Below are 11494 nucleotides of genomic sequence, written 5' to 3' on the forward strand. Positions count from 1 at the left end.
TCAACAAAAGGGTAGTCCTATACATGCCATTTCAAAGTTCAACCAAAATTGTACCAAAATGGGGGCTTTGATAGTGTGGATGACTTCGACTTCGATGATCCCGAATCCGATAGCTAACGAGCAAAATCTATAAAACAGAGAGCCAAAGCAACGGGGTAAGCATTTTAATGCTTAGTAAGTCTCAAGTAATGAAATCAGCTTTGACTAAAGTATTACATTTACATAACTAAATGAATCACTTTATTAATACTCATTCTCATAATCATACTTACTTCACATTACCGACCCTTATGTTTATACACAAAAGAACAACTTAGCCAAAGGCCTAGAGCTCGTTTATCAACCGAAATAATACTTACTTGTAAGGGCTCAACTAATTCAAGCACATACGTACATACCTCATTGCTGGAATTTTCACAAGTGTATAAACTGAAATTTTACAGCGAGATTGCTCATTTCCGAGTCACGTACCTTCGGGATTCAACCGGATATAACCACAAGCACAATTGCCTTCGGGTCTTAACCCGGATTTGGTAACTTGCACAATTGCCTTCGGGTCTTAACCCGGATTTGGTAACTTGCACAATTGCCTTGGTCTTAGCCCGATATAACAACTCGCATACGAATGCCTTCGGTCTTAGCCCGGATATAATCACTAGCATAAATGCCTTCGGACTTAGCCCGGTATCATTCAAATGCTCATGTACACATATATCAATAATCACGACACATCCATATTTCATTTTCGTTACTAAGGCTCAAACACAAAATATTTATCAAACCTTTACAATTTCGGCTCAATAGCCACACACAAGGAGCATGAATTCAATATAATTCAAGTAGGGTCATTACTCGAAGACTTACCTCGGATGTTGTCGAACGATTTCGACAACTATTCGATCACTTTTTCCTTTCCCTTATCCAACTATGGTCCTCTAAGCTCTTGAGCTAATTCACACAAATTTAACTTATTAAAATCTTATTATGATAGCTTATGGCCAAATATGACAAGGAATTTAAATGGTCATATGGCCATCCTTTTTGCTCAAATACACAATGGTCATGCACAATTTTTAATCACAACAAGCAATTCAATACAATTCATTCAATCATCAAAGTGAAGCTCAAGGTACTTAGCCCTTATATACATTAGACATTAGAGTCACATGTGTATGAAATCACTAATCGAATTCAACACATTAGTTAGTACTCTCCTTAGCCGAATTTTCCAAGCCAAGAATAGGCATCAATATGCTTGCCTCTAACCGAATGCATGCACACCAACTCCCCTCATGTGGCCGAATATGCATGTCCATATTAAGGCCAATTATACACTTAATACCACACAAAAACAGCATACATTTTACTAACTAACGCATTACATATTGTAGCTCAATACACATCTCTCATTTACTTCATAATCGAAACATCATCATAAGCAAATATACACCTTGAAATAGTATATATGTCATACCAACACATCATGTGCAAACATATATTCATGTAGGTGCAAGGGCCAAATCTCAAGTTGCTTATATCCAAATATAAACACATATCCAAAGCCCAAATCTTACCTACCATGCAACATGCATGAATCATACTTATGGATATACCATGGCCGAATACACCACAACACCATACCGTTCAATTTGGTCATGGTTAAACAAAGAACTTAGTATCTCATTCAAAATGCTAAAAGAAAATCTAAGAGTCCTCAATCCCCATCACATGTATCATTATCAAGCTTGATATTTAGCATGCAATGGCATTAACACCACATCCACTTTGGCCGAATATCATTCCCATGACATAGTAAAGATTTGAACCATGGGCTAATAAGAACATCAAGCTAGCAACTAAAAACATGCATGAATCTCATGGCACAACCTCAAACATACCGTAATCTTGATGCAAGTATAGCCAAACCTCTTCCTAATCCTCTTCCAAACCAAACATGAAGCAAAAATTCCTTCCTTCCTCTTTAGTATTTGGTCAAGAGAGAATGAAATGGATGAACAAATTTTTTCTTTTCTTTTCTTCAATACACGCAATGGGGGCATGCATGAGACCATTTTTTCTTTTTCCATTTCTTTATTACCCATGCTCATTAATTTATTTTTTCACCCATGATGCACCAACAAAACATGTCTATGACATGTTTTGCCCATATTCTTTGTCATGGCCGCCACTAGACTTGGATTTAGGAAAATTTGACATGCAAGCCCTCCTTTTTGATTACATGCACTATTAGATCCTTATAGATTAGCCTATCACATTTCAAAAGTGTCACACAAGTCCTATTGACTAAATTCACATGAAATTTACTAAATCGAAACTTAAAACTTTCACATATTCATAATCACATATTTTAGACAATAAATACTACGTTCAAACATTTTGGTGACTCGGTTTAGCGGTCCCGAAACCACTTCCCGACTAGGGTCAATTTTGGGCTGTCACAGATGTAGCTGAGAGGAAAGAGATGAGACTCGAATCATCAAGGCAATTAGAGGAAAGTTGCAGATGGTTAGAGGAGAAATTTAAGGCATTGGAAAATCCTAATAATCGTCAGGGAATTGATGCCAAGGACTTGAGTTTGGTCCCAGATTTGGTGTTTCCTCATAAGTTCAAAATGCCAGAATTTGAGAAGTACAATGGGACTACTTGCCCTGAGGCCCATATCACCATGTTCTGTAGGCGGATGACCGGCTATGTAAACAATGATCAACTATTGATCCATTATTTCCAGGATAGTTTGGTTGGGGCAGCGGCTAGGTGGTACAATAAATTGAGCCGCGTTAGGATCGGTTCTTGGAGAGACTTAGCGCAAGCCTTCATGCAGCAATATAATCATGTGACTGACATGACTCCTGATAGAATCACTCTGCAGAACATGGAAAAGAAGCCTAATGAGAGCTTTAGGCAATATGCACAGAGGTGGAGGGAGGTTGCTATGCAAGTTCAACCACCGCTCTTAGAGAAAGAAACTACCATGCTGTTCATTAACACCTTGAAGGCCCCATTCATTACTCATATGATTGGAAGTACCACCAAGAGTTTTGCTGATATAGTTATGGTAGGGGAAATGATTGAGAATGCCATAAGGGGTGGTAAGATAGAGGGGGAAACTGCTAAAAGATCGGCCCCAAGAAGGAAAGATAATGAGGTGAACAATACGAGTAGTTATAACTCAAAAGCGATTACGGTTAGTCAGCTCAGAGCAACTACAGTTGGGCAACAGGGTTCTCAAAAGTAGGGATCTGATACGAGACAAAACTCTGAAAAGGTCCCATTCACGCCTATCCCAGTGACGTACCAAGAGCTTTATCAAAGTTTATTTGATTCGCACGCAATAGCTCCTTTTCATTTGAAACCACTGCAACCTCCATATCTCAAATGGTACAATGTAAACACCAAATGTGAATACCATGCAGGGATATCAGGGCATTCGATCAAAAGTTGCACTGGCTTTAAAAAAGCAGTGGAAAGACTTATCAAGATGGGGGTCGTAAAATTTGACGACACTCCTAGTACAGAGAACCCGTTGCCGAACCATGGTGATCAAGGGGTAAACGCAATTGGGGAAAATGGTATGAGAAGGATTAAAGAGGACATGGCTGAGGTAAGAATGCCAATGAAAGTAATCTGGGAAGAAATGATGAAAAGAGAGATGATAATCTCTGAAGAAGGAAATAAAGAAGCGAGGGACTACTGCGAGTTCCATGCAGAAGAGGGACACGAGATCCAGGAATGTGACGAGTTTAAGGCTTTGGTACAAAACCTTATGGATAATAAGGAGCCGAAATTTTATGAAGCTGGCTTAGATGAGGGACACGTATGCGCATTGGAAGGTGAACCAAAGAATCAAAGAATCAACCGGCCAAGGATTATTATTTCTCTACCAAGGAATAATGAAGTTGAGACACAAACAGCGCCGAAAGTCATTATTCACAAACCCTTTTCCTTTTCTTATAAGGATAACAAGAGGGTACCCTGGAATTATGACTACAATGTGACAATGCCGGAGAGAGAAGATATAGCTAGTACTTCTAAGGAGGCTCAAGTTGAAGGTTCCTACACACGTAATGGGAAGCGTTATGATTCAGGAGGCATCAGAGTTGAGCCCATGAAAGTGAAAGCCTTTGATATTGAGAAGGAGAATGGGGTTGAGGTACTTGTTAATGAGCCAGTGAAGGAAGAAGAAGCTAGAGAGTTCCTAAAATTCCTGAAACACAGTGAGTATAGCGTGGTTGAACAATTGCGCAAACAACCAGCTCGCATATCAGTGTTCACTTTGCTTCTGAGTTCAGAGGTACATCGTGAGGCATTAATGAAGGTGCTCAATGAGACTTACATTACTAATGATATATCCGTCAACAAGTTGGATCGATTGGTTAGTAACATAAGTGCTAACAACTTCATTTATTTCAATGATGATGAAATCCTACCTGGTGGCATGGGATCAGCTAAAGCTTTGGACATCACCACTCGCTGCAAAGGATATAAATTGCTAAGTGTGCTTACTGATAATGGGTCAGCCTTAAATGTCCTGCCATTGTCCACATTGAACATATTGCCCATAGACAGTTCTCACATGAAAACATGCCATAATGTAGTGAGAGCATTCGATGGTACGGAGAAAAAGGTCATGGGAGGAATTGATATCCCTTTGATGATCGGGCCAAACATGTATGAGGTAGAATTTCTAGTGATGGACATCAAGCCTTCTTATAATTGCTTATTGGAAAGGCCTTGGATACATTCGACAGGAGCGGTGCCCTCATCTTTGCACCAGAAATTGAAGCTAGTAATAGACGGACGGCTGGTCACCATAAATGCGGAGGAAGACAACATAGCAGCAGTTACCAGTGACGCACCCTATGTAGAGGTGAACGAGGAGGCTATTGAGTGTTCTTTTCGCTCATTAGAATTCGTTAATGCAACATTTATTTCAGAGGGGAATGAGGTGCCGGTGCCTAAGATATCCAGAACCACAAGAATGGGTTTGCAGATAACAGTGGGGAAAGGAGCCTTGCTAGAAAATGGATTGGGAAGATATCTCCAAGGAGGGATTCAAGTTCCAGAACTAAAGGAGAAGAGAGACCATTTTGGCTTGGGTTTCAGGCCAGATCACAGGCAGAAGAGGAAGGAAATAGAGAAGTGTCAAGAAAGAAGAAGAGCGCGTTTAAGTGGAAGAGAAGTAGAGTGGGAATCGATGACGTTTCCTCATATATCTTAGACCTTTATATCAGGAGGGATAATTTATCATAAGAGAGGGTTGCTCGAAAAAGGAAGTCATCACATCAATGCTGTACACAATGAAGAGTCTGAACGAAGAAACCTTGAGGGCATTCGCTGTTACGAACTGGGAAGCTCTTTAAACAATTGGACTACAGAAGAACTTCCTGTAGTTTTTAAAGATTTTTCAGAGTAATTTTCAAAACACTCTTGTTGCTCTAAGATCCTAGGAGTAATAAGATTTCATTTGTAAAATAGGCTGATGTTCGGATATTTGCGTTTCAATAAAACCCAACTTTTGTTATCAATTCGAGTGAATATACTTTTGACCTTTTTAAATTCTTTCAAATTTTTTTTCATTTCATTCATAACACATAAAAAAACATTCTTAAATTCATTCATTCTTTGTACATTCTTTCGTACCCCGCACGTCCCTAGATATCGATGACATGAGCATTGATACTACAAATCCTGAATTCTTTTTTGAGCAAGACATGTGTTTAGAAGAACCTCAGGATTTTGAAGATGGTAGGGATTGTGATGTGTCTCCAGATCTATTGAGAATGGTGAACAAGAGGAGAAACAAATCCTACCCTATGAGAAAGAGGCAATAGAGAATGTAGCCTTGGAGAAAGGAAAAGAGGTGAAAATTGCGACACACATTGCTAAGGAAACGAGACAAGGTCTTGTTGAGCTGCTACGTGAATTCAAGGATATCTTTGCATGGTCATATCAGGATATGCCGGGGTTGAATACTGATATCGTGGTACATCGTCTCCCCATAAGATAGGATTGCAAGCCAGTCCAACAAAAATTGAGAAGGATGAGGCCTGATATTGTGCTTAAAATAAAAGACGAAGTCAAAAAGCAGTTTGATGTTGGATTCCTACAAGAGCTTAAGTACTCAGAATAGGTGGCTAACATTGTGCCTGTCCCTAAGAAAGACGGGAAGGTACGAATGTGTATTGATTACAGATATTTGAACAAAGCTAGCCCAAAGGACAATTTTCCTTTACCGCACATCAACACTTCGGTGGACAATACAGCGGGATATTCGTTGTTCTCCTTTATGGATGGCTTATCAGGGTACAATCAGATAAAGATGCATCCTAAGGACATGGATAAAACCACCTTCATAACATTGTGGGGAACCTTTTGTTACAAGGTAATGCCCTTTGGGCTGAAGAATGCAGGGGCAACATACCAAAGGGCTATGATGACCTTATTCCATGATATGATGCACAAAGAGATTGAGGTGTATGTTAATGACATGATTTCCAAATCTCGAACAGAAAAGAAGCATATTAAAGTCTTGAGGAAGTTGTTCCTGAGATTGAGGAAGTTTCAGTTGAAGCTTAATCCAGTAAAGTGCACCTTCAGAGTTAGGTCGGGGAAATTATTGGGCTTTGTGGTCAGCGAAAAATGAATAGAAGTTGACTCAGACAAGGTTAGAGCCATATGAGAACTGCCTCCACCACGTACTCAGAAGGAAGTTCGGGGTTTTCTTGGAAGGTTGAATTATATCGCTCGGTTTATTTCACAATTAACCGAGAAATGTGATCCTATATTTTGCCTTCTTAGAAAACACAACCAAGGTACTTGGGATGAAGAATGCCAGAATGCCTTTGATTAAGTCAAGCAATACTTGTTAAACGCTCCAGTGTTATCTCCGCCCAATCTAGATAGACCATTAATTCTATACTTATCAGTGTTTAGTAATTCTATGGGATGTGTGCTTGGTCAACATGACGAGACAGGAAGAAAAGAGAAGGCGATATATTACCTCAGTAAGAAATTCATTGAATGTGAGATGAGATATTTGCCAATTGAGAAGTTGTGTTGTGCTTTGATCTGGACGACTTGAAGGTTGAGGCAATATATGCTATATCATACGACTTGGCTAATTTCAAAACTTGATCCATTAAAGTACATGATGGAGTCAACAGCCCTAAATAGAAGAATGGCAAGGTGGCAAGTACTGCTTTCGGAGTTTGATATAGTCTATGTGAGTCAAAAGGCTATAAAAGGAAGCGCGATAGTAGAATTTCTGGCTAGCAAAGCTCTAGAAGATTATGAGCTATTGAGCTTTGATTTCCCTAATGAGGAGTTGATGTATGTGGCAACTACTGAAGAATATCCATGGAAGCTGAATTTTGACGGTGCATCCAATGCGGTAGGAAATGGAATTGGGGTAGTCTTGGTATCCCCAAAAGGTGATCATTATCCATTTACATGTAAATTGGATTTTGACTACACGAACAATATGGCCGAGTATGAAGCATGCATTATGGGAATTCGAGTGGCCAAAGAGCGAAAAATTAGAACCCTAGAAGTATATGGAGACTCTGTGTTGGTAATTTACCAACTTAGGGGTGAATGGGAGACAAGGGATCCCAAATTGATTAATTATCGAAAGATGGTTTTGGAGTTACTTGAGGAGTTTGATAACATCACCTTCAATTATCTCCCACGGGACGAAAATTAGATGGCAGATGCTTTAGCAACACAGGCTTCCATGATTAAAGCAAATAAAAAAGAGGATGTGAGACCAATTCAGATGAGTATTTTTGAGGTTCCAGCTCATTGTTGTAACATCGAAGAAGAGGAAAGGGATGACCATCCTTGGTATCAAGATATATTACGGTATGTGAGAAATCGTGAATATCCTGAGCAAGCAACTGAGAATGACAAAAGAACCTTGAGGAGGTTAGCCTGTGAATATGTACTAGATGAGGACATCCTTTATAAAAGAAGGAAAGATCAGGTGCTTTTGAGATGTGTCGACACTATGGAAGCCAGACAAATCTTGGAAGAAGTACATGAAGGTGTTTGTGGGACACATGCTAATGGCTTTACAATGGCAAGGCAAATAATGAGGTTTGGATACTATTGGTCTACTATGGAAGGAGATTGTATCAGCTATGCCAAGAAGTGTCATAAATGCCAGATATATGAGGACAAGATTCATGTACCACTTTCACCTTTGCATGTTATGACTTCTCCATGGCCCTTTTTCATGTGGGGCATGGATGTCATTGGGCCAATATCACCAAAAGCTTCGAATGGGCATCGTTTCATTTTCGTGGTCATTGACTACTTCACGAAATGGGTAGAGGCAGCTTCATATGCTAGTGTTACCAAGTCAACAGTAAGTCGATTCTTGAAAAATGAGATTATTGTTGGTATGGAATGCTTGAGAGGATCATATCGGACAATGCATTGAACTTGAATAACAGCACGATTGCAGAAGTCTGCAGCCAATTCAAGATCAAACATCATAATTCATCTCCATATCGCCCAAAAATGAATGGGGCAGTGGAAGCTGCCAACAAAAATATCAAGAAGATAGTGGGGAAAATGACTGAGACCTACAGAGATTGGCATGAGAAATTACCATTTGTATTCTCCGCCTATCGAATGTCCGTCAGAACCTCTACTTTGGTTTATGGGATGGAGGCAGTGTTACCCATTGAAGTGGAAATACCTTCTCTTCGAATTTTGTCAGAGATAAAGCTGGATGAAGCAAAATGGATTCAATCACGGTATAATCAATTGAACTTGATTGAAGAAAATAGGCTAAGGGCTATTCGTCATGGTCAGATGTATCAGAAGTGAATGATGCGAGCTTATGACAAGAAAGTTCATCCAAGAGAATTTCACGAAGGGGACCTTGTACTGAAAAAGATTCTTCTCATACAGAAGGACTTTAGAGGAAAATGGATGCCGAATTGGGAAGGGCCGTATGTTGTGAAGAAGGCTTTCTCTGGCGGTGCACTGATTTTGACAGAAATGGATGGGAAGAGTTTACCAAATCCAGTGAATTTAGACTCAGTCAAGAAGTACTTTGTCTAAAGAGAAGGGAAGCCAAGGCGAAAACCCGCAAAGGGCGCTTTGAGACTTCTAAAAAAAAAATAAAAAATGGAGAGGCCAAGGTGAAAACCCACAAAGGGCGTCTTGAGACAAAAAGGGTTTTGAGTTGAAAACCCGAAAGGGCAGCTCAAATTTTGAAAAGCATGCAGTGACCTTGCTATACTGGATTCGACAAGAAGTGGAGTGTGTTGCATACCGGGGCATCAACAAAGTACTTTGGATGTTCTAAACACATGTTAAACTCAAACCAGTCTTCATGAAGTTTGGATACAGAAGCCCAAGCTGTGATATGTAGGGCATCGGCTTTTTGTCCTGTTTACTATCTTTGGATTCTTTTTCTTCTCAAAGATATGTTTTCAGATCAATTTCCTTTTGTATTTTTGATAATTTATCTAACTATTCTCAAGATCAAATTATTCGTCTTCCATTATTCACAAAGTGTGTTGCATTGAAATAATGATTGATGAACTAAATATTTTTACAAACGAAGTTTTGCATATTACTCTGAAAATCTCTAGATAATATGAGAAACTAAAACAGAATAATTGTTTGAAGAATTCCCATGAGTGAGGGTCAGAGGTACTCGAGAAAATTTCTTCTTCAGCCCAAAAGATGATTGGACAATTCAAACGATTCAATCCTAGAAGAGGATCATCTCCAGTAGGTCGTAACATTCGAAGAATGGTATAATAGGACCAATTTGATTTAAAGCATATGAGCAGAATATGATTGATACTTCGAGTAAAATAAAGATGAAACTTTGATGGATGAATGAGTAAAGACGTCTGAAATAGGAGTCATTTTCATAACATTTTGCATCATAATATGTCTAATTAGGAGCATTTGACTCATTTCGATCATGGCATCCTAATCATTAGACATGAGCACATACGCATTCTACAAGTTATGTCCTTTAGGGGACAATGTAGATCACTGATAGTAGATTTGGCATCTCTGTATTGATGGGGAACAAATCGAAGAAGTAGATTTGGCGTTTCTGTATTAGACGAGGAGCAGATCGAAGATAGCAGATCTGACATTCATGTATCGAAGCAGATCGAAGATGACAGATTTGGCGTCTCTGTATTAGACGGGGAGCAGATCGAAGATAGCAGATCTGAAATTCGTGTGTTTACATCGAAGTAGATCGAAGATGACAGATTTGGCGTCTCTGTATTAGACGGGGAGCAGATCAAAGATAGTAGATCTGACATTCGTGTGTTTGTATCGAAGCAGATCAAAAATGACAGATTTGGCGTCTCTGTATTAGACGGGGAGCAGATCGAAGATAGCGGATCTGACATTTGTGTGTTTACATCAAAGCAGATCGAAAATGACAGATTTGGCATCTCTGTATTAGACAGGGAGCAGGTCAAAGATAGCAGATTTGACATTCGTGTGTTTACATCGAAGCAGATCGAAGATAGCAAATTTAGCGTCTCTGTATTTGACGGGGAGCAGATCAAGGATATTAACATGACATCTCTGAGTTTGCAAGGAGCAAATTGAAGACCATAAAGTCAGGATCCAATAAGACCGGGCAAATTTGGTCCTTCTATAAGTCTTTGCTCTATTCCTATTATACGGCAATGAGCAAAGAGGGGCAGCTGTAATAGTCCAAATTCGCCCGGGCCCAATAAAAACAATAAACCAAAATAATTAAATGTTCAGTCCATTTACAAAGCCCACTGTTAATCCGACAGCCTAAACTACCCAGCAGCCCATTACACCCTCAACCCAAAGATAAACGGGGCCCAAAAGGCCCAAATCAGTTAGTAGGTTAGGAAACCCTAGGGTTTACGGAAGCTTCACGCTGCAAGCACTCCAATCGTCACGACCCTTCGTCTCGCGCTGTTCCAGTGACCCTTCATCGACGCCTCCATCAGCTCCGTGACTCCAGCTCCGTATCGTGCTGTAATCGGTGTACGAATCAACTCCAGCGCACTCACCGCCGTGATATCCTCGCTGGTTCCTGCAAAAAGGAAAGAACCACAGTAGAAAAGAGAAGCAAACATGGAAAGAAATCAAAGATTTCTTTCCCAAAATGTAACAATTTACAGAAGGCTATAAAAGCCTCTTTTCTAATCTGTAAGAGCGACACGATTGATCAGATATAAAAACACAGAGAAACAGATTATAGATTTTTTAGCTTTGCCAGAAAACAAAGGTGATTCTTCTTGCTTTATTTTCTTTACTTTCCTCTTGGATACCTGCATTTCATACATACAAAGTACTATAAAAAATAAAAAGAGGATTACCTCTCGATTCGCTGTGAAAAGTGAAGCTTTTCGAATCCCGACCGTCGTACGTGGCGGAGTCGACAGCGGCGCGTGGGAGCCCGATGATAGAGGCTCGACGGAGTTCCGAGGGCCTGCTCTCTGTCCTC

The 11494-nt window shown here is 39.8% G+C and overlaps 1 protein-coding gene across 1 annotated transcript; it reads left to right on the forward strand.

Moving 5' to 3' along the window:
* The first annotated feature begins 3499 nt into the window (after window positions 1–3499).
* Window positions 3500–5239, forward strand: LOC128280439 (uncharacterized). Its single transcript, XM_053018583.1, has one exon. It carries the CDS (start codon window positions 3500–3502, stop codon window positions 5237–5239), a length of 1740 nt encoding a protein of 579 aa, XP_052874543.1.
* The last annotated feature ends 6255 nt before the right edge of the window (window positions 5240–11494 follow it).

This window comes from Gossypium arboreum, chromosome 9 (assembly GCF_025698485.1).
Source record: "Gossypium arboreum isolate Shixiya-1 chromosome 9, ASM2569848v2, whole genome shotgun sequence".
NCBI classification, from domain to species: domain Eukaryota; kingdom Viridiplantae; phylum Streptophyta; class Magnoliopsida; order Malvales; family Malvaceae; genus Gossypium; species Gossypium arboreum.